This window comes from Sitodiplosis mosellana, unplaced genomic scaffold (assembly GCF_009176505.1).
Source record: "Sitodiplosis mosellana isolate CC-2019 unplaced genomic scaffold, AAFC_SMos_1.0 Smas_scaffold_6197, whole genome shotgun sequence".
Lineage (NCBI taxonomy): Eukaryota > Metazoa > Arthropoda > Insecta > Diptera > Cecidomyiidae > Sitodiplosis > Sitodiplosis mosellana.
Window position 1 is genome coordinate 2,149,102 of NW_022601438.1, and position 25,058 is coordinate 2,174,159.

A 25,058-nucleotide genomic window follows, 5' to 3' on the forward strand; every position below is an offset into this window, starting at 1 on the left:
TCTCTCTCTCTCTCTCTCTCTCTCTCTCTCTCTCTCTCTCTCTCTCTGTGTGTGTGTATTTGTGTGTGTGTGTGTTGCTATTGCTGCTGAATTAGTACTTTTGTTATCTGCATCTGAGTCGGAATCTAAATGTGCGATGCGGTGTATTTGTTTGTATGCCCGCCGATCTATTTAATGCAAATTTATGCGTTTGTTCGCTCTGCATATTTTTCTTTTGACTTGGTTATGAATAGAATGAATATTGTGCAAATTTATCGTTGTTCACGCACAAATTCTCTCTCCCACTTGCTCTTTCTCTCTTTCTCTCTTTCTCTGTGTGTCTCTTGTGCGGCGTTGTGGTGAAATGCAGTGAAAAAGAAACTACAACTAAATACAAAATATGCTACGATTCCATATAGAATCTGGCAGAGTGCATCAAAAGTCTGATTCTTTTTTGTTGATTTGTTTGCAATTTAATCATTGTGATGTCATGACGCAGAAAGATCAACAGAACAAAAAACAATCAGATTTGAACATTCAAAAATACAAACAAAGACGATTTTATGGTTTTCGTTTCACGAAAGCAGCTAGGGAAAGGTTGAAATATTTCGCGTGAAAGTATTGCTGTTACGCTTAAACCATGGCAAAAGAATGCAAAAGTGTGAATCATATCCACCCGGTGAACGAAATGATAACGGGAACTTTCGCATTTAATTCAGCTTTTAGCTCTCATCGTTTAATCAATTCATTTTTGCATCAAATCCGAAATTATTCATAGAATTTTCGTGCAGCGAACTCAACATGGTGTCCCATGGGACTATGATGATCGTTATCTCATTTCTTCCCAAGTATTTTTTTTCATCTAGAATTCTCTCATTATAAATTCATAGGTTCTTAGGAACACTCTCTTTCTCTCTCTTTCTCCACATCGATAAAAACTTTTCTTTTTCTAATCACATATCAATTACACGAAACATACATTTTATATATTGTCAAGGTGTATCGACAACTGAAAATATTCTTCGATTCGTTAATGCTGTTCCAATTGGGACAAGGGATTCTATTGAATATATGTGATTTAGAAAAAACAACATGTAATCATTGATCATCACAATTGCTGTTATCGAAATTCACTCTCTTATTTGCTACTCGGCTTCGATGATGGGTCGCTTTGCGAAATAGATAAAAACAGAAGGAGAAAAAATTCTCACTTCTTCTAAAAATGAATTACGAAAATCAAAACAAATATGTGAATTTGTTATTTCAGCTGCAAGAATTTTAACGGCGTAACAATCAATTAAATCAAAAATTAAAAAATCATAAAAAAATTGGACACATCCACACACACAGGCGAACATTCAGTTTTATATACATATAAAGATTGACTTGGATTATTCAATGTTCTTTAATTATCCAATAATGCTTAAATTGGCAGTAAATGAATTCGATACGCCAAATTTGAGCAAAAAATGCGATTGTTGAAAGAACATCTAAACTGAGTTTACTGCGTACAACATCTCTTTTACGGTAACAGCAATTCGTACACGAACGAGTCAGTGTGACGGTTGGTGTGAGCGAGACAGGATTTGACAGCAAACAATTTGGTTATATCAGTTTAAATGTTCTTTGCATATTATTGAAATAGCTCTGTTTCAAAACGATCGAAATACTCCTTCGCTTCAAATAAATATCTGTGACGAAATTCTCCAAAGCCGTTTGTACCTTCAGTTAAATAACATTTGATTTAAAACCACAAAGACACTAATTATTTCAATTTGTTACTGGGAGTCTATGCAAATGAACGTATAACAACAACAACAACAGAAAAAAAATATGACAAAATTGAGTTAACTTTTGTTGCACTAGGAACACAATTAAAACACGAAGCAACGTTGTCTCGGCACACCGTTGTCTCGGCACACCGTTCGTTGAGAAATTAAATAAAAAAGCGTTCGATGTAAATAAACACTTGAATATGTACTGATGCCGATCCCATTCAGAGAGAGAGAGAGAGAGAGAAAGAGAGAGAGAGAGAGAGAGAAAGAGAGAGAGAGAAAGAGAGAGAGAGAGAGAGAAGAGTAGATAAAACAAACGACTCAGCCACACATTGATGCATTCAAATGCGATAAAAGAGAGAGAGAAGAAGCGAATGATCGAATTGGCATGGTATTTGTGCGCACGTTGTCGATCGCATCCACATACAAATGCACAGATCGCATTGCTTCATACACTACCAGATGCTCGAATCGAACAAACAAACATAGACAAGAACCGAGACCGGCGGAGCGCTGTTGCGCTAATCACCAAATACGTTTAACTTGGTTCCCCCTTTAAAATTGAGAAATAACAAACATTGCATGCATTTTTTCATTATTCTCATTTCAAGAGCTGTATCTAGTCGATGCCGCAACCAACACACTGAAAAAACATCATATGAATGTGCCATTCTCATTGTGTGTTGCGTTTGTTATACATTTGATTCGGACCCCACCTATGTGTGTGTGCTGTAGTATGTGTATTTTGCTGTCATTCAAGTTTAGCCATAGCTTCGGAATAAAAACCGTGTGCTTTTATGGTACGTATCTTTGCTAGGCACAGTAATTGGAAAGCTTCAAAAGAAAACACCTGAAATTCCGCATAAATTCATTGGGCAATTTTGTTGATCGACCGAAAACAGAATTGCATTTCTTCTCAATAGCAAAATTATATTTCTTTTTACAGTAAAATCGCTTTTGTTCTGAATTTAGAGATCAGTTTATTATTGTCTTGCGTTTCTAAATTTAGCAACGGTTCATTTAAATTTCTAATAAAACAGGGATTATCATTGAAATTAAACGACCTGAAACGATTTTCGTTTAAATGATTTATTATATAGGTTTTTTTTTATTATTGTTGTTATCAATATCACATTTCAATTGAAAATATTTCATCGGAATTATGTATTGCATTTGTGCTGATTTTATACATTGTACACATGTTTGTAACGCTAATTTGTCTCCTATCTGTGCGCTCAATCTTTGTTTCTATCTCTTTCATTATGGAATTAAATGGGAAAATTACGCGGAAAAAAAATTATGCGATTTCGCTCGATATTCGATAGCAAACCCTATTTTCTTTTTAAAATAATAATTGGACTAAGCATAAATGCACTTGAAATCAAGTGTTTTTCAATTTAATTCTTCTGACAACTTCAGATGATATCTCAATTCAAACAATTTTAGCAACTGCAAGAAACAAAATAATGGTCTTGGAAAAAGAAGTAACAATAAAAAAAAATGCATTGTTTTCTTTCAATGCATGACCAAAAATCTATCAAATGGTTATGGGCTAAACAAATCATTGAAAGGAAATTCACTGCGGATGGAATGACAAACTGATGAGCGCGCTGCCAATTCAACATATTTATGAACGAACTAAAAATAGCACCCATTACATTTAAATGGAATTTTTTCGAATTAAACTCAACGCATTTTACTTAAATAATAAATAAAATTTAAAAAAAGGAATGTATTGCTTATCTGTTTCTTTTAAAAAGTTTCTCTTTGATTGCGATTATTTTGGGTTGTGATTTTTTTCGTTTCTCCATTCAATTGAATTTTTCTCTATAGAAACAAGAAGACTTGGGCGGTTTTCCACTTTACATTAAGTTTAATCAGTCAAATGTGTTTTTCTTCCTTTAATTATTATTCTTTTTTTTTATACAAGAAAACACTTGTAACAGTGGATTGCCCAAAATCGAAATGAATCCCATTGCTCTCTACATCTCTCTCTCTCTCTCTCTCTGCTTCTTTCTCGCTTATTCGCGCCGATTATTTAAAAAAAATTATTTACAAAAATTGTTTATAAGTTTGTGTTGGCCGTGTTTTTCTTCGCCCAAATTTTATTGCTGGGCTAGTAGTTGCCAAACTATTTAATTCGATCCGTATCGAAATAAAGTCTAATTAAATAAAATGAATTTATTTATTTAAAAAAAAATCCTAAATTTTGCCGATTTCGTTTCCGTGTCTTTGCCTACGAAGATGTGGATGAAGATGGCAAAGGTGGTGCTGATGCTATATTGCCACTACTACTGCTGCTTCCATTGGCCATGGCATCTGATGCCGCACAAGGGGCAACGACAACTTCAACACCACCTTGAGTCGCATCGTTTGATAATGAGTTGGCCGTTGGCTGGGCCGAGCTTGTTGATTCGGCATCAACGCTTTTGTTGCCTGGAAATAGTGTTGCGTAGGATGGTGGCGGATCGATTTCATCGTAGTTTGGCGGCAACGTTGTTTCCGGCTGAGGACCGTTGAAATTCGCATTTGAACTGCTGCCTGTAATTGTCGATATATTAGATGATTCTAATGTGGTTAAGGTTTTGTCGCTTTTACAACAACATTCTGAGTAAAAGAGAGAAAGAGAAATGAATAGGTAATCATTAGTGTTCAAATGTTTCGTTCGGGTTGTGCGAGTGATTTTATTTCTCTCTATTCATTCTATTGAATATATTGATCAATGTTTGCCAGGCGTTCACCAGTTAAACTTTATACTTTCGATCTCGATTGTGATTAGCATTGAATTTTCACAAAGCAATAAGATGCTGTTTTATTCTCAGCAGAATCACTTTGAACTCGATTATATACGCGAAAAAATACTGTTCCTTTGAAAACAATGATCAACATATTCCGCGATGAACATATCTGTGTTTCGGTTAGTTAGGTGAAATGGAGGTCAATGTTGCAAATGAAAATGGTTGGAAAAATGGATTGTGTTGGTGGAACGAAGGTTGTTGTTGCAAATGATCATTACCCCAAAGTACACAGACTAACAGTGCTCCACCACAAAGCAACATGCCAAGGATTAGGTATCCCCATGGACCATATTTCGATAAACCTCTCGATAGTGTAATGTGACGATAGTGTTTTGTCGTTGATGACTCCATTACACCATCGTCGGTTGTGTTATTTTCGCTGGAATCGTCGTCGATGCCATCATCATCTTTGCTCGGTGACGTCGGTTTTTTGTGCATCGTCGATGTTGGTTTCATTGGTGATTTTGTCGGTACGGTCGTTGTTGCATCGGGTGGATACAATTTACTGAAAAACTCTTTCGAAATTTGCTGCCAAATGCTCAATCCAAATGATGTCTAAAATTAAATGAAGTCAATGAGAGATCAAAAATGTCTTTTTAATTACGGACAAAACATGAAATTCATTTCTTTTTCAATTAACCACGAATGAACATACATTTGAATCGGTGAATCCTCGCTTTTGTGCACACAAATTGGGATCCTCATCGCTGTTGTACTCATCTCCCGACGGACAATGATTAATACCATCACAAACTAGACTCGATGACACACAAAATAGCGTCTCTTGCCTGCGTGCGTTCAATAAAATTCGAATCGTCAACATTTCATTAAGCTAATCAAATTTGAATTGCAACATTTTTGGTTAATTGATACGAACCCGAATTTCAAGCATGGGTGTTTCCCTTGATTACAATGATAGCCTTTGCCAAGCGTCGTAATTATGAGTTTATATTTTGGCGAATGGCGATTCGGTGTCCACGATATACGCAGCAAACCTTCAGTTAATTTAACCATCTCTTTGTTGATGCCGTGCGCCTCCATTTTACACGGATCCAATTTCCATGGCGGTGTCAATGGATCTTTCCCGGTCATCTAGTCCATATCAAAGCAAAGAACAAGAAAAAAAAAACAACGTCAATATCTTAATTACGAAAAGAATCTAGGATTTCTTTTACGTCTTTAGGTCATTATATTATTTTTTGTGTATATATCGTTAGTTAGTTAAACTGAGCTGCTGTTGTTGCTTATTTTAAAAAGAAGAAAAGTTGGTCCTAAACAGGATTGGAGGTCGAATGCTGCCAGCCAGTTTGACAACTTTGTGAACTATTTTATTACGAAAAATGGTGATTCAGCTATTGGAATTTTCGATACTTAAGTGGTACATTCAATAGAACCAATCACACTGACTCATCTTGATCGAAGATCACATCGCATCGAATCGAAGCACAAAGTGAATGCAACCCAGCAACAGCATCAACGCACCACCACCAGGAGCAGCAGTGTTGATGTGCTGTTTTTTGGGGGCAGTTTTTGGAAGATTCCATCGAATTGACAAGCATTCCATGGTCAATGACGTTGTTATTGGCAACGTAATTGGCTTCATCTTGAGTGGTTTTTGTATGCCATTGTCAAAAATAAAATTTTTGATGAGTAATCGTGCAACCCAAATGCGAATTGCTATAATTTAGCGATAGCGTTGAACGTGTTAACGTAGTCACAGAATGGGCTAGAGGCAGGCAATAATTGGATTCGATCATCAGCCACTTATCGTTTATGCTGTTTTTTTTTTTCTTCTACTGTTGTTTTTACTAATTCCGAGCAATGACAGAAAAATGTTGTCGCTGCTCGTGCAAAATAAATGCTGAACAATGGTTGCGCATTGCGCAATATTCGATTGAAAGCTCACACATCGAGAAAGAGAGAAGAGAAAAAAATAACATGTGGCTAATTGAACAAACAGTTAAAATGAAATGTTCCGTCACGTAAAAGGTGGCCAATGCCATTAAAAATATCGTGTATTTTTCCTTTGAAAGTTAGTCGATTGTTTTGCGAAATGCCGTAATTATGATATGTTTGACATATGGGCTTGTTGCTTTAGTGAGAAATGATACGTTGAACGAAATTCTTGAGAAAAAAAAATTCGGTGTTGTTTTCTGAATGGAACAGAAAGTAGCGACGGTGGCGATGACGGTGATGTGACAGAAAAAAAAAACTAATCTCGCTTCAAAATGTTGCCACTATTCAAATTTCTTGAATATATTTCAATGTGATCTTACAATTCATAAGTGTTTTTTTGTTGATGTCGTTGTTGTTGCCGATGATCTAAGCGAGAGCAGATCGATCGCTGGCAAACGAACGAACGATCGCTCATAGCTACGATCGATTGATTGCGGCTCATATTTCAATCAAATAATTTTTGAATGCACACAAATTTTATGGAATGAGATAGAAAATCATTGTTTGCTATCAACAACATCTCGACGTATTGGTTCGAAAACACCGTTCGGTGACGTTTGCACAAATCGCTTTGTTACAACTTATTAGATATTCAATGAATAATCTCAATTCATAAAGTATTCGGTATTTCTACCGTCACCGTCACCGCCGCCGTCGCATGCATGCACAAGCATCACCAGCCCATATGTGATCGATGTATCGTTGTATGTGTGTGTTTGACCCAATCGATGTGTGCGTATATGCCGATGTGAACGAGTAAGCTTTATGCGGATTTCGATCTCTCACTCTCAACTTTCTATGAACAATGAATGGGTTTCGTGACAAGTTTATGCGAACAAAAATATCAATTGAAATTGTGCAAGTGCCTTGTCAATGCAAATTGCAGATCTTGAAGAGCGAGTGCATGTTATGCCAAAGATCACCCGGCGATGACTTCAGCAATCGGATACAGTAATTTATACTATGTAGTAATGATTCACATGATTCAAATCGATACTAATCTGCGATTCTGTTGTCAATAATTTTTTTCTTCTTTTTTTGTATTTTCAATAATTAAATCAAGTCGATTAATCGATGTGCAGTTGGCACAGCCCGCTCAATATCATCTGTTTATTCGATTTCTCTGTGTAGCAGAACCTCCTCCTTCCAGAAAGTCGTCGCCAATTGTCTCATATCAATTTATTAATTTTTTCTCTTTGCCCTTCGTTGAGCCGTAGTTTATTTTCCGTTTAAGATGATCGGTGTTCGGTTTCAAAACGTGTGTTTGATTTTCTCAACTGGCGACAATTGACATTCAATAGAACACATTATGACGACTTTTGCGTCGTACTGCAATTTTATACTTGAACGAAAATAACTTTTATTGTCTATTGTTTTCAATTTTTAAATCGCTACATTTGGTATGGTATTTCGGTACGTGTATGTGCACGGAGCCAAACTCGTAACTCTTCAAGGGATTTCGAAAATGTAACACGTAAATAAGGCGAATTGGATTGCAAAATTCTGGAACATTTCGGCATTCCATAATGGAGAGTTAGCGAGAAAAAAATATGTGTGCATATCTTAATGCCATGGGGCTTACGTTTTGGCTTAAGCATTCAAAAGAAATGTTAACATCAATGCTGTGCGAACTTGTGTCACAAACACAATGAAACATTATTATCATTCAACATGTCGCTCTGGACGACACATTTTGTTATTGTGTGTTTTAATTTTCGCATTGTTCGACCGTTGCTTTCGAAAAACCGTCGAGATTAGTTTTGCACATATACAAACCTATCACTACCGTCGCGCGCATCGAACAGCTTAAGAGCTTTAGATTCTTCTCTCAGTTTTTTTTTTTGACAACGATCAACAGAAAGACCTTCAATTCATCGGCGGCGCTGCTGTCACTTTTTTTGGTCGTCCGCTTCATTTTTAATACTATGCTTTTATTGTTCAAAACCGCTTCACCTAATGTGTGTTTGTTTTTGCTGATTTGCGGCGCGACGAAAAACCAAATGTGTATGGCTGTACATGATCATTGATCAAGCGAACAAATGCCTTAGTAACAACAAAATCAATGATTCCGCATATGAGAGCGCGCGCACACGCCTCATACGCAGATATCCAAGATCGTCAAAGGTTTTCATGCTATTGCTGTAGTCGTCGTTGGTGCTGTAGCTGCTACTGCTACTGCCACCACTGCTGTTGCTTTTTTCCTCTGTTTTTGGCTTACGTGACTTTGCCGTAGTCTTGTATTGGAAGCTAAGCAAAAATGTACGTATTTCACACGCAACAAAATTACGTGGAGATTCGATTTAACCGAGGGGAGAAAAGAATGCGAACTACTTGAATTTTGTACACATTTCTTGACGGCGCCTTTTCGCCAATATGGTCAATTTCGCAGACAAAACATGGCATGATTCGTTTTAAATGAAAGAAGAAGAAAACAAGCGAGAAGTCATTCATTTTTTACGCCGTGACCAGAAAAAGCGTGTTTATGCTGACCGATCAAAGCTAGAATTTTCGAGGTTTGGTCATGCACACACACACACACACACACACAAGTACTCACACGATTTCGGTGGCTCGCTCTCGATCGACTTGATTGGAAGGGATTTCATTTTTTAAGTTGAGACTATCATTGACAGTCGTAAAAAAGTTGCGTTTCTCTCTTGTGCACACCGTATGTGTGTACTTGAATAATCCAAAATGTAGGTATATCGGTCGCCGCGCTGTAATAATTGCACCGCTTTTCCCTCTCTTTCGCGCACATTTCACGCGCCAATTACATTCTCCTCGTCATTCGTCGTAGTGTTTATGATTTGTTGTCCATCGTTTATTTTTCTTATTCTTTCGCTGGTCTTTTTTCATTTTCTTCTCTCGCAATAAATGAGGTGTGCTACTTTGAATTCGAACAGGCTCATTTACTGCGCTGCGCCTGGATAAGCGCCTGTTTTTCTATTTCTATTTACAAAATTCCATGTCATATGCTTCAATAGCAAATTGATTAATTGTCGACATTAATTGATTTCATTCCACGTGTAATCGTAGAATTCAACACCCTCCGAACAAGCATTCACACGCGCAACACAAATCGAACAAACACAAAGGCCTGATAAATCAGAAAAATATGTCATGAGCAATGAATCGGTAATTTCAAAAGGGCCCATCGACACACATACACACTATGCAGATACACACAGCTGGTATTCTATCGAGCAATAATATTCTCGAATTTCCAAACACTGATTCTAATGAATTCGCTCATTATGAGTTCTCTTCTCTTGATCATTCATGAAAATAATCATGTGTGCGGTGGCGGCTCGTGCTTTGATTAGAGTCTTCAGCGTCATCAAGTCATATTGTTGGTTGGTTGTTGCTATGTTTTGTTTGTTTGTTTTTTCTTCTGCCGTTGCTTCTGTTGAAATCTAATATATCGATAAATAAATGCACGAGACCGTGAACAGAACTTAACTACTTAATTCGCTCATAATATTAGCGAGCACTTGATAAATAATGGTAATGTTCAAATTGGTAGCCGCAACCCGTGATTGCACTTATGACGCCGGTCGACTTGATTTCACGGTACGGGGCTAATTATTATGGGCCAGACAGAATAATCATGCTTCGTTACTCTCACCCGACGATTGTGTTTTGATCAAGAGAGAGAGAGAGAGAGGGAGAGTGATCTCTCAAGAGTGTGCAAATGCTGTGTGTCGCTTGCTATTTGTTTGTTCATTTCGGCCAAGCGCAAGCGATCAATTCATTTTGCCGCTCAGTCGATGTGACATAGGAGCTGGAACCGACGCTGGCCAATGCCCACAATACTCACACCCATTTGAATGCATTGTATGCAACATTGCCGATGCCTGCTACGGTGGCCAATATATATTCTTAGAAAACCGGTTCTCAAGTTGTTTGTTGCTCTTAATTTTTCACGTCTGCGCATTCAATCAAATTGCACTTTGTTTACGCCAGGCCACATCAAATTCAGTGGAAGATTGTAATCGGCACATTTTATGTTTGTGCATGTGATTTCTCCACGTTGCCGCTTCTCTCTCTCTCTTTTATCCTTCACTTAATCTCTGATTCCAATCCATTGCTATTTACATGGTAATGAATTGAAAACGAACAAAAACACTATATCTATTTAACATCGGTTGAGAGGCATACAAACGGTCGATTGGCAATTAAATTATTGCAAAATTGTTAGAAGTTGACGTTCCAGTCTTTATTAAATGTGCTTGAGGAGTTCAACCGCTCAGCAACCACACTAAAACACAAAAATTATTTCCATTTGTAAATGAACGATAAAAATAAAGTTGAAATGGGCAGCGCCGTTTTTATGCAAATCCATTTCTATTTATGAACTAAAATTGAATAAAATAAATAAAAAGCCCTGCAGCTAGGCTAAGCAAGCTCGAGGCTAAGAGTTCTTCATTCATTATTTGGTGAGTGTCTGTGTATTGTGGAGGAACTCCATCACCAAATGCTCAAAATAAAAATGATTTAATTGCAATATGCAAAATGTAACAAAATAACATGAGATTTCTCATACGTGCACACTGTACTGTACATGCCCGTATCAATTCAATATGCACAATTTCATTTAAATGGGTTTTTTTTTCTGTGTGTCATCTATTCTTCATTGCAAGCACAAACAAAAACAATCATTAGTCTGCTGCTCTTTGTTGTCGATTGAATGAAATGCGTGCACATAGCACACGATGACGATGTGTGATTGTTTGTGTATCTACCTTGAAATCAACGATTTCAGTTAGCCATGTGTTATTTTATCGTAATTTCTGCTCGTAAAGCTTTCAAAATCTATGTCGAGATCAAATTTTCGATAGAAACTTGCACGAAATAAATATATATAAAATATATTTTATTTTATTTTATTTTATTTTTCTGCCTATCAACGTAAAATAATTCTAACCCACACCAGTTCAATTTGCTAATGTTTGTTTTGTACTACGCGGTAGGTACACTTTGTTTTCCGAATACCAAAACTGGCAACTATACAATCTATATATGTCTAGATAAAAATATATATTCGATTGCTATCAAATAGCAAGTATTTAGTGAAATAGTGTTTACTGTACATTCCTGCCTCGTTAACATCAAATGTGTTCGCACAATCGCAGATCGATCAAAATACTGGATTGACAATACATTGTTGGAACTGAACACTAATCGGATTATTTATCGTTCAGCTCGAAGCGTAATACAATGGAAATGGGAAAATATATGCCGTAGTGACATAAAAAATGACGGATCTTTTATTTGTTTGTTACTTTAAATAAGCCCATTCTTCATCGATGCATTCAATTGAACTAAAAATATGCTTGAATTTTATCTTTTCGCTAATTGTCCAAATAGAATCGGCCAAATCCGTTTCTTTACCCTGATGTGTTACTTGTAAAACTAACAGTCAAACAAAAAGAAGACAAGTGAGTGTTTTCTTTGTGTACACTTGAGAAGCGATGATATATTTTGAATGTGGATTTATTTGTGATCGGTTTTGGATAATAACGAGATACAAAGGGAGAGAGATAGAATTACGCCATACAAACTACGCGTTACATGAACCAGACGACGTTGCGTAAAATGCGTAAAATACGTCTCGATTTTGTTGTTCCTGATAATTCGGTAATTATTCTCCCTTTAAATCGAGAATCCGCCATTTGAACATTTTTAAATTACCAGTTAAGACGTCTTTTTATTTGCTTGTGTTTTTGGGTTCAAAACAGACAAATTATGATGAGAAAAAAAAGAGCTAAATTTAATTGCGATTTATTTGAAGTAGTTGTCTGTGGAATATCCAGAGTTAAACTAGAAACATGATCATACTATGTATTGTGTTGTTTGATGTTTGAGCATCAGTGAGATAGCATCAGCATAAACAAGTTAAACTCATTAAGCAGTTGGATTTTTTGTTTTGTTTCTTCACACGAAAACATCTACACACCTCGCGCGTACACACACGGCTTATTGCCGCATACGTCGCCCGAATAAAACGCGCGACATTCATTCAGGGAGGGACAGGGAATTCATAGAAGCGCAAAAATTATACTTGAAACAAAGCGTCAGAAACATGAGATACTCATCTCTCAGACGAGAAGATTCTTCATGAAGAGGTGATGTGTACCGTACACAGGAAACAAGGTTCGCATTGAACGAAAGAGATGAAGCGAATTGGAGGCGCATTGGAAAATATGACTAAGTCGATCTAGATGTTTTAGATGGCTGTTAATTTATTTACATAAATGATAAACAAATGGCGGAATAAAGAGACAGCGACGACAATGACTTCCAAACGGAAAGTAAACACAATGTTAATATGTAAAATAAAAGCAGCAGCGCGGTAAAGTTGTTATTGTTGTTCCCAACACAAATAATTAAACAATATGAATTTAACAGAAAACAAAATTTATACTCACAATGTTCAGTGGACACGTTGTTGTTTCGTTGTACACATCAATTGACACACCTCCGACGTTACTATCGATATGGCTGTTTGGATTTCGCATCTGTTTTGATTTGAACTTCAGCAATTTAACAATGAATCCGTGCGGCTCGGGCGCCTTGAATGTACGCTTACACGGTCCTAATTGTATACGATTCGGTTCTAGATCAAGTACTATGCTCGACTCTTTGCCATTCACGCTGAGCATATGTTCGGTTTCAGCAAAGCAGATCGATTGATGAGACACCGACTGTGATGATTTATAAATTGGTGACACTGTTATGGATGATAAACCAACTCCACCGGCCGATGTCATCACTGAATCACGAGCTGCATTGCACGAGATGAATCATTTTCAGGCAGCAACAGAAACCAGTCAGCACAACGATCAAGCAATGGAGAGAGGGAGATAAAGAGAACAAAGTCATAATTAAAACCGGAACAAAGTTTAATTAGCTGAAAGCGGAAATTGTGATCATTAAAATGTATTCGAGTGTGTTGAAAATGAGCCTTTTGCACATATATGTTGTTATGGTGAAATCCTTGTATTAATATCATTTTTGGAGCTCTCTTCTGCGTTTTCCCCCCCAATATTTATCGTTCTTGGAAATAAATTGAACGAGGTTCAGGGGCATTGTCATTTCATAAAAATATGTGCTTCGTGGAAGACGGCACGCATCCGATCGATGATGAAAATAATATTCAATCTTCACAATGAACTCGATCCACCTCACACTCATACACACACCTACATCATTTAATATTGACATGAATTTCGACTCTTTTTTCGGTCATTTTTACAGCCACATGGCTATAAACAGCACGATTAACCACGAGAAACGGAACGTTCAAACCACCGACTTATTTGCTCTTCGTCATATAATCCATTCAATGCATCGCGCATATACGATCGCTGTATGAAGACGGAGAGGCGAATCAAACGTGTTGCGCTTCTATTAGTTGTGTCGTTTCTGTTGTTTTTGTACATTTCACATATTATATGTATAATTGTATATGCTTCAAAGGCGAGCGCAATTTGCTTTGCTGTTGAAATTTTCGTTTATACACACTATATATAGATATCTATTGTCTGCACACCGAAAAGATGTCATTGAATCAGTTCTATGCCCGTGCGCTCGATTATTAAACATTTTTCTGTGTTTTTTGGTGTTTCTTTTGTTGGTGTAGGTATAAATCGCGCCATAAAATTTGAGGTAAACACACTGGCGAGGTTTAAAGCCTGTTTCTTTTTATCAGCAAAATTTACACATATATATGTATGTGAAATGAAAGTTTTTTTTTTCATCGCTTTCTGCGTCTTCTTCTTCTTTTTCTCTTGCATTTCACACGAGAGCCAAACAACAAGTGAAACAAGCGAAGCAAGCAAGCGCGCTGTGTCAACACTTGTTTACACCAAAGTCCGGCCCGATCAATAAAAGGAGATAATACCTATTTTCGGATCGAATAAGTGCTAAAAATAAACACACATTCATTAAGGAGAACGGCATTAGCTCACTTTTGCCGGTCATTCGTACTTCGAAACGTATCAATATATCGACGTGTATGGGCCTATTCACTGATATGACTGGCAAGTCTCTAATGGCAACAAGATTAGCGAAAACAAAACAAAACACAATTTTACATCGACTTTATTCACATACATTATACTCGCGCCAACTAAACCGTCTAATAAGTGTAACTAATGCTTATGCACATTGCACATAAACACCGTGAGTGATACAGACATGATTTGGCCAAATTGAGCAACAGAAACAAACAGCGTAAATTACCTGCTGCTGCTGCTAAGCGAGTTTCAACTTATTTGCATTATCAATATTTAACATAATTCGTTCAAAATGCATTTTCGATCTCGAATCTCTTCCACTAGCGGAAGCCATTTGTAACGGCGACTTTTTTTTTGTTTTACTTTGATTTGCTTTGTTTATGACAACAAAGACTCGAAAAAATCCACTTACGAATAAGCAACAATGACAACTGGAATGTTGAAGTTTAACGAGCATTGCAAATGACTGTCGTATTAGAATTGGTTTGTATAGAGAGAGAGAGAGAGAGAGAGAGAAATAATGAAAAAAACTCAGTGTATTCAAATTCAAAATTGTTGCTAAATAGATTTTTTTACTTCATAAACCGTAGAACGATTGATCGACCAACAGAAAATGTATGAAATGCAAACAAATGACCGAACTATCGAATCTGAGACATCAAACTCGTTTTGAGTGTTCTGAAAACTGAACAGAGAATGCATTTGGTTTTTTAGCACTACATGAAATGTAGAGCTACTAATCTGCTTCTTTTTTTTCTAAATACTTTTTGAGTGATGAAACAAATTATGGTGAATTTGAATTTTATGCTCATATTTTTTATTTAATTCAAACCAAAGGCTGTATATTTCAAAAAAGAAATAAAACCAAGATCTTGTAATTAATTTCGCAAAATAATATATTACTTCAAAGTTACTTTGATGAAATACATTTCATGTAGTGCGCCAAAAAATATTTTTTTGTGAAACAACAAAATAGATTAAGTAACTAAAAACTCAAGAACGCAGAGCGTAGCGAAGTGAAGCTCTGCGGTCTTGTTTATTTCTCTCTCCTTCTCCTTCTCTCTTGTCATCGTCGTAGTTCTGATCACTGTTTTCGTCCATTTTCGAATTGAATGAACTAGGAATCGTCGAATATTGTTCGTTTCATCGATTAGGATAAGGTCACTCGCCACATTCAATTAGATACAAACTGCTAAAATCAACTAAAACATGAAATCGTTTACATTTTGGTGAGCTACAACCAAAACAATTTGGTTTATATGTGTCGATGCTACGGTAAGAATTATTCTCAAGCTGGGCCGAGCCCAGTCAAGTTGAGCGCACGAGTTAATTCACACACAGAGAGAAGGAGGCGAATGCGTGCGTGCTCGTGCGCGATATCCGTACTGTTTAAATACGTGATAATTAATGATTTTTAATAGCGTCATTTTAATTTATTATTCAACATTCAATATTTGTATATGCTGGCAAGCGAATATGCAATTCCATCGTGGTCGTCGTTGGCAATGGATAAATGCATTTGTGATCAAATGGGCAAACACTTGAAACACAAAATTGGCAAACGCATGCGAATCAAAATTGTCGACAGTTGTTTTTTTATGAGAAGAAAACAAAAGGGAAAAAAAAAATTTAAATTCTTGTCACTTTTTCGTTGTTCAAATTCTTTCAGATGGTCGTGCGGTCGCATATGAATGAGGTTTCCCATTCTTCAAAAGCCGAACGAATCAAAATAAGCTCAATTTGTCACTTGACTGTATCTAAATCAAAAAATTTTGGCCGCAAAATTATTATGGAAAAAAGAAATCCGTACAAATTTGAATGCGCCCAAACACAATATTGAGACGAGAAAAAAAAAACAGAAACAAACGGAATGTAAATTATTATTCGACAGATCGAATGCTGTCGGTAGCTATTTGAATTATCCATTTTAGAATACAAATTTCGCAAATATTACATCATTTTTTGTTTGTTTCTGTTGTTGTTAAAGATTTGGATTTTGCAATTTGCATTGATTCAATGGTTTCAACTCATCCATAAAAATGTCCGTTCATTTTCGATACAATTATACGTTTAGTGCTTCGCGCTAGAGACACAATTGAAATCTGGTTTTTCTCCAGAGATTTGAAAGAGAACGTGCGCTGGCAAAACAGACATTATTGTCGAAAAATGTTCGATTGGTGAGTGTGTGTGACGCATGAATCGCAATTTTTTAATGGTCATGCAAAAGGATGACGTTGAAAAGTGTTTGTCATGGTGTGGTTTTGTTTCAAAAAAATATATTTGAGGAGAAAAAAAATACGACAGAATGACATGTGTTTATGATCCCATCGTAGAGACAATATTCGGGGGGAAAAGCACATACACAATAGTGTGTGATATGTGCGTCATAAAATGTTTGGTCGTCATTAGAAGAAAAAAATTGAATTTCATCAACGTGCAACATATTTTGTGCGTACGTGTTTGGCCAAAAATTTAATCAAATTATTATTGGAAAGTCTCTAAATGGCATAGCACTGATCACAAGAGTATCATTTATTTACGCTGGCTTTTTCGGTTTTTCAATTCACAGTTTTTGTTTTTGTGTTTTTCTTTCTATGTTTTTTTTTTCTGTTTTTATTTTGGTTGCCTCTTCACTTGCGATCTCTTGGCGTTGCGTTTGTGCTGGTCGCGTTCACCAAATAAATGATACGATTGCAGTGTATGCGCGAGAGTGCTTGTCACGCAATGTTAAATTGAGTACATGGTGGTTTTTTCTCTCTCTCTCTCTCTCTCTCTCTCTCTGGGTACTCAAAATAAGCCCGATTTTTTTCGTTGGAAAAGCGACATTACTGAAAAATGAAATTGACATACAAATCCGTTGAATTGCATAGCCCGTATAATCGATTTTGTAAATGTGTGACAAATTCCAAAAAATTAGTCACTTTTTTGTCACTCTCACGCTGTCGCCATTATTGTTGTTGTGGTCGCCACCGTTGTCGTCATCCATTGATATTTCATTGCGAATGCAAACGGTTTCTATATGAGGAGATTCGTGATCGTGTTATTAAAAACACCTATTTGATCACGTACGCTTCCGTTGCCTTCCCGTGCCACACATGAAAAAAATCGAGTTTTTTTTATCGCAAAAAAAATTGCCGGTCGAGTCATTAGAGGCCGTTACTCGATTTATTTTTGTCGAATAGTGTTTCTCAACTTTGGGTTTTTAGAGGAGCGAAAAAACAACGACGAGCGAATCATTTCAACATTATTGGTTTTTTTTTATGTGTGTGTATTCGGCGGAGAGCAGCATAGTACCAAATATCGCGCTAATAATTAAGTGCCATATCGTTTTTATTTTCTTTTATCTCGAAATGTCGTCAAATCGAGATTGAAATTGTTCATACATTCGCTATGCATGTTAAGGCGGCCTTATTTTTTTCTCTTTTCTCTTTCTCTTGATCTCTGTCGCTCAATTGAGTGAGAGAAATTATGTGCGCAACTTTAATAATGAGGCTTTCAATCGAAATTTGTTATTGTTCGGCGACATGCAACTAAAACGAAAAGTGAAACCGTTCTCGCGCCAACAAACTCTCGGCTCGACACTCGCTGCTTTTCTCTCTCCCTCTCGTCATTCATTTCTTTGTCATTAAACGTTGGCGCGTGTTAGTATAATAGTTTGCGTCACTTTCAATTGTCAACTGATGCTGTATATGCCCGGTTTGGTTTTTGTGAATTTTCATGGGCAATTGTAATCGTTCTTTTAGTATGTTCACAATGTGATTTGAAAAAAATATATATTCGAAATGTATCAAATTATGGGAATCACCATTCAAATAAAAAAAAAAACACTGCATCGGATTTACTGGTATAGAAAAGCGATTTTGTTTGTTTGCTTCGCTTGCATGAAACTTTGAATATACTTCTTGTTTTGCTTTGCATTGCTGCTCTGTTGCATGCAAACTATTTTGTGCGCCATGTGTCGCATCTCGATCATTCTTTTTTTCACATTCGCCGTGCTGACTGACGCCGTTTTTCTCTTCTCTCGTTAAGCAGCAGGCTTTAAATCACGAGAAGAAGTCGAAAGAAAAAAAAACGCGTACAGACAGACCATGTTGCGTTTTCATTGAAGCCAGTTTTTTTCTTCGCCTTCGTGAATTGCATGATTTCCTTTTTTTTCATTCATTTGATCGTTTGATGGCAACGGTGATGTGGATTCATTTTTACATCGACATCATCCATACAATCATCAAGTGTTGATGAGAGTGTATGCGCTCATTCGTAACTATTTCACTCATACAAACAAACATTAAACATCATTACGGGCGGGCAATAGCAAAGTGGCTGCTAAAAGTTATTTTTAGAATAATTGATCAAAAAAAAAAAAATATATGTGTTTGTTTTGTTGCTATTTGTTTGTAATCTCTTGTGTTTGCACTATGAATTTCCAGCGTTTTTACACACACTCATCGGTGCTGCTGATGCTGCCTCCGTCGTTCGCTTGTGCTCGCATTTGGTAAAAGCCAGTTGAATGGTCTCGGCTTTCGGTTTTGTCTTAGTTTATCTTTCTTACGTTTTGACGTTTTTTTTTTAAATAAATTTCTGTGATGATGCTACGGCTTTTGCTGTTCATACTGGAAAATTCTATGAGTTCGCATTAACTGTTTATGTTTATCGTTGTGCACGAGCATGTGATTCAGTCGTTAAGAGATTTCGAGTGACTTGTTACTATTTGTTGTTTAAAATGTCATTTCTTTCGTATGGTCGGTGTGCAGCAGCGGCAACTTCTGCCACTCAACATATGCACCAAGAAACAAGATTTGAGTCAGAAACAATAACGACGGCCTGCAAACTGTTTTAAATTAATCGAGTGCATTGAACGTAAAATACTTGGAATCAATCCAGCGATAGGAGATCGCGGACGGATGGCCAACCAAACGGTTGTTGTTGCTGTTTTTTTTTTGCATCAATTTAAAATAAACCAACAAAACAAAGCACACAACCAGTGTGATAACATCACACATGATGACGGCGTTAAGTGTTCAACTTTTGTGAATTAATTTAAGCACTCTACGGCTCATGCTCCATACTTCCGGAAGTAATTGCGCTCAATGACCAGAAGATTAATATTCCGGTAAAAATTTGGCCGATATTCGTTTTTTTTTTGTGTGCCATGAGTTTTGTTTTTGCGGCAAAGGCTTTTGTTCAACTCACGATGATGCTCTTGTTTGTCTAATTGCTGGAATAATGAGAGTTCACACACACAACACTGGGAAGAGTTTATTTATTGTGATGGCGGTGAAAAGCTTTCCAAAAAATGTTAATGTATTCGTTTTTTTTTCTCCCTGTGGCGCGTGGTGAAATTGTTTTCACAATGAATAATTTAGCGGTAATTCAAGCAATTTGGTTTGAAAATCGGTATGATGACAGTAAAAAACATGGATATTGAATTTTTGTCAATTGTTCTTTTTTTTCATCTAAAGATGAAAGTTTTGCAAATGCATAAGCATGAACAAAAATAAACAAAAAAAAAAGTGGAAAATCTTTTGAAACACGCAATTTAATATACAAACTTTCCGTTTGTCTAGTCACTTAAAAATAGTATGCATGAAACCTGAATTATTGCTCAGGATGACTAATAATGTTAATAACGCACTTTGCACTTTAACTTCACGCTTCGTCAATTATTTTTAAAAGTAATGGAAAGGAAGAGAAACAATGCCGAATCGAAGTGTCTTCCCAACAGAGAGAGAGAGAGAGAGAGAGACAAAGTGGGAATAAAGACCATTTCGAATGGAAGATAACTGAAAATCGAATGCCAAGTTCAGGGTTAATTCGGGTTGAACGATGTATCACCAAAAATAGAAGAAAACCCACACACATACACGGTGCGATTGCTGTTGAATCATCGAAGGAACGGTGTCTAATCATTGGTGATGCCAACACTTTGGATCAACCAATCAATTCCGCTGTAATTGAATTGAAGTGAATGAATTGAAAAAAAGTCATAAAACGGGTGAACTAAATTGGCCGTTTGTGTACTCAAACCTCGACGCACAAAGTTATTGATACAATGTTGAAAACCATTTTAGTATTTTGTAACCGTATGATCGGCTGCTCGATGACACCAATCGCTCTCGCGCTTGCTCACTCGGCTGGTCAATCACTTACTCAGCGACTTAGAGAGTCATACTCCGTACAATGCGAGTGCCGGAGTCGAAGACATAATTTCAAACAAATTCATCACGCTAAATAAAATAAATGGAAGGTCTGTTTGCAAAGGTCAAACACAATGAACCTCTTTAATTGGCTATAATTTTTGTGTTTCCATTTACATTTTGGTGTGTGTGGTTTTTTTTCCTTCTTTCGCTTTGTTCTTTGGTGAGTATGTTTTTGTCGCTTGGAAAATTGAAATTGGATAAGTGGCCCGTTCGAGAAAATGGACCGTAGTACAATGCAGCCGAAAGGGAAACATACTCGTAAATTGATTCAAAAATAAAATGGTTTTTTCCCTCTCCCTCTCTCTCTCTCTCTCTCTCTCTCTCTCTCTCTCTCTCGCCCGGTGTGTGTGCGTGGCTAAATTGGTAGTTACCATTAGGCGGTTAATTTTACTGTACCTTGAATGCAACTCGTCTATGTTATTGACGGCGATAAGTGGTGAGTATTGCATTGCCACCAGGCAAATATGTGTTACTCATGACCAACGTGTGATGTCGATCATACGAAAGTCATTCATTTTGTTTTCCCATATAATAAATTGATTTGATTGTTCCCAAAAAATGTTGTTGATATTGACACAAGATCTCTAGCGCCTGAATTCAATTCAATGTTTCTGTTGAAAGTATTAAAAAGAGACGCAAGAAAAAAGGGAAGATAGAAAAATCAACAACGGCACCACATTTTGAACTATACAAGTCATTTGAAGCAAATTACTTTTGTCGCCGTTAACAATGACCATTTTCAATTGGTTAAAAGAAATCATTCAAACTGTAAATTTGTAACGGCATAAACAATTATTTTTGTTGATAACAAAATCGGCCGATCGAAATGACCTGTGCGCTGCGCTGTGCTGTGCTGTACTTGATCGCATATTATTTGTCGAAGCAAATGATATATATAAAAAAATGCAAATGAAACAAACGTGCCAAGCAAATGAATATGAATCGAGAACACAGAAATGATGGGTGTACGCCGTGTAATGTGTCAGCCGCCCGGAAAATATGTGTGCCGTGTATGCTCTGTGTAAGTCAATTCAACGCCATATTGTACACCGTATCACTCGACGATATCATGCACTTCAAAACTCAACTGAACTCGTTAACATACAATTCGGTTACGCAATGGGTAATAACAAATGTTTTGCTGGAGCGACGTATGTGAACTGCTTTTTTACAAGTGTATAAGTGTGTGTGTTTGAGTTGTCCAATGCGATTTTTCGCCTCTTTTTGTTTCCTCAGTTCACAGTCATTGTTTTGCACATATGCAATTGTAATTATGCAATGGGTAACTGTGCAAAAGTAGAAGAAAAAAAAGCACCGCTCCCAAAGCGAATGCGGTTCATCTGTTTCACAGAAGTGTATTCAAGCGACACCGTTCCAAGTTTTTGCCAAGTCCACGTTGTTGTTTTTTTTTCGTAGGTGCGCTTCGTGCGACTAAATGTTGGAATGTTTGAAATGGATCAGCGCACAAGTGTTGCGACCAGAGCAAAAAAAAAAAACGTATCAATCAATCGAAATTGAATGGTTCCACACTGAATCCATAGACCCAGAAAAATTTCGACGGCATGAAATATGACAAATATTTGGTTTATGTTAACTGGATGATGATATATGGATGGTCTTTGCGACAATCAGTGAATCATTCGGTGGTGATTCATCTTATGTTGATTTTCACAATTTTAGCTTGGTAATATGTATTCTGTGTAGCAAATTCAACCCCTTCAAAAAAACCACATACGAAGAAAAAAAAAACGACCAACAGAAAAAGCACCCATTGATTGTTGTTGTTGTCGTTGAAATCATGACTGGTATGAGTTACTTTGGGAAATACCGATTATGATTTTGTGGTAAACAACACAGAGGAAGGTCGGAAAAAACTCTGATTATGCGTCCGGTTTTTGTTTTCACCATGCTTTTCTCTTCTTATTCATTCGCAAACATTTTCAAATAACAATCGCAATGCCGGCAAAACCGAGGCGACATATGATCAGGAAGCACTGGCTCATTCGTTTGCATGTTTGTAATCGATCAAAATCTGCCTAACTATTATTCGATAAGCGAAGCAAGCAAACAGTGAATGCCAAATGCAGACGCAATGTGCGTGACGACAAGCGTAGGCAGGTGTGAATGGAGTTGAAAACATCATCAAGATGTAATTGCAAGAGTTAAAATGAAAAGTTTATTTCGTGGAAAATGTGTGAACCTTTTCAGATGCAATCACATCAAATTCACAGCGTTTTGTCCCCATATGAGTGTTAATATGTGCATGAATGTGACCCGAACCGATTTTCAAATGCTCTCAATAAAATTTCTATTTTAGTATTACTGCTTAACAACCAAACTAATTACATTTCAATTGAAAACAATAATTCTCTACGCGCCGAGGTGGATGATATCACACGGTATTTGATGGATTTCGTAACAAGTAAAACGCGCCTCAAATCGTGAGACGTACGACTACAACAACAACGCATTTCGATTAAAAATTAACAACACCCAAACCAGCAAACAAGAAAAACCGCTGAAACTATCTTGAAAAAAATTCGCTGTAATCTCTTAATTCCTGCTCATTAAAGAAGTGTTGTTCTCTATGTTGCTGTTTTTAGTAGTTTTTTTTTCGTGTGTTCATTCAAAAAATCCAATTCATGTTCAACCGTGATGTGGTTTCATTTGGTGCCAAGCTCAAACTTTGCATTGGTCCGTTATAATTTGGTTTGGTTGTTGCTGTTGTTACTGTTATTACGTTTGTTGTTGGGGTTTTCGTACTTTCTTCATATCGGCCGTTCTTTCGCTCTATTTCGATGTTGAGTATTTTCGGTATTCGTCAGTGCAATACATCGCATTGGGTGTGCTACAATCACATGCAAAGAATGCTGCTACGAGAAAGAAATGGAAGAAACAGCGATACACATGATAACGGTAATGTTGGTTTGGTGCACCTAGACCAAATGCATGAATGTTAACACTTGTTAAGGTGGTTTGTGTGTGTGTGTGTGTGTGTGTGTGCCGTCAACATGGTGTCAGCCGTGTGCTTTCTATCGATTTAAAGTCACAATACACACAGCTAACGATTTGCCGCACAAAATTCAATTCAATTCATTTCTCAGTCAAAAATTTGCTGTAATCTGGCACGAATTTGCACCGGATGAATGCGAAATGAGTATGTTGTATGTATGTGCCATAACATGTGTGCTTATTACGATGATATGTACACTTTTATTGGCTCCGAACTTCTTTTTTTTTCGTTCATTGTTCTTGTTCCTTCTCGATTTCTCGGAAACCACACCGTATACACGATTTGATGATGATTATAATTTGTCATGTCTAAGGTAGTGCGACTTAATGCGTATCTATTTCAAGCAAAAACTATTAGAACTTGAAACTTTGTGGAGAAAGAGAAGCAAATGAAAACCAGAAACGAATCAGCTCAGCTGACATCAGTCACTAAGCGTAACAAATGCCAACCATTTTCGCAGTCACACATTCACTGATCTAGAAAATTTGGAACTGAACGCACACACACACACACACACATACAGAAGAACATACAACCATTTCGATGTAGTCATTTGAAAAAAATATACGAATTTATTTAAAGCAGACAATTAGACGATGGAATGAATGTACGGAAAATCGGTCAAGAAACAACCTATAATTGGTATATGTCGAATGCTACCAAAATCCAATGGCTACGACAGGTGGATACATAAAAGCACGACCAAAAGGTGTATTCTTTATCGAACATTTGTTCTCATCATTTAATAATTTCTCATACACATCAATCTGTTCACCAACCTGTGTTTCTATTCTAACTGAAACGTTTCCACGATCATCAAAACTGATTGCAATCGTTTGATTGCCGAGATCAAAATAACATTTTGCCATTTAACAAAGATACCAATTCATTTTTTTTCCTTTCCTCCTCTCATTCGGTCCATATCGATTTAATAGCCATGAGAGAGTCAGTGTTTTGCTCGATGTCTGTCTTTGGTTTTTTCCCCCTCTTCATGTTTCGATCATCATAGATCTGTTCTATTGATATATTTAAACCAGCTTTGCTGTAGAATACCATTTTTTTCCTAATTGAGTGCGCTCTGTGTGTGTGTGATTCTTTCTATTCGAAACATTGAAAGGAAGATGAAAAATGTACGAAAAAAACCGTTTTTACGGTACTTTTTCTTTATTTTCGCAGTACACACCGAAAAAATGTAACGTTTCAATTCGTCGATAAGACGTTTTTTTTTTGTTCGTTTTATACGTATTTGGCTAATGTTATTGGATTGGGAGAGAAAGAGAGAGAGAGAGAGAGAGAGAGAGAGAGAGAGAGAGAGAGAGAGA

The 25,058-nt window shown here is 36.8% G+C and overlaps 2 protein-coding genes across 3 annotated transcripts in view; both read right to left on the reverse strand.

Moving 5' to 3' along the window:
- Positions 1-1,929, reverse strand: part of LOC129577610 (hillarin) — a 31,892-nt gene extending 29,963 nt beyond the window's left edge. Inside the window, exon 1 of the mRNA XM_055464994.1 lies at positions 1,702-1,929. The gene's annotated coding sequence lies outside the window, so the exon portion shown is untranslated. The remainder of the gene's footprint in view (positions 1-1,701) is intronic.
- Positions 1,930-2,827: 898 nt separating this feature from the next.
- Positions 2,828-25,058, reverse strand: part of LOC129577614 (uncharacterized) — a 25,386-nt gene continuing 3,155 nt past the window's right edge. The window contains exons 2-6 of one of the 2 annotated variants that reach the window (XM_055464998.1): positions 12,937-13,292; positions 5,430-5,644; positions 5,208-5,340; positions 4,771-5,107; positions 2,828-4,295 (exon numbers count right to left, since the gene is read on the reverse strand). In XM_055464998.1, the coding sequence (XP_055320973.1) occupies positions 3,991-4,295; positions 4,771-5,107; positions 5,208-5,340; positions 5,430-5,644; positions 12,937-13,292 (1,346 nt within the window). In that variant the 3' untranslated portion in view covers positions 2,828-3,990. Of the gene's footprint in view, positions 4,362-4,770; positions 5,108-5,207; positions 5,341-5,429; positions 5,645-12,936; positions 13,293-25,058 lie in introns of both variants that reach the window. The other variant, XM_055464997.1, reaches the window with a different exon arrangement.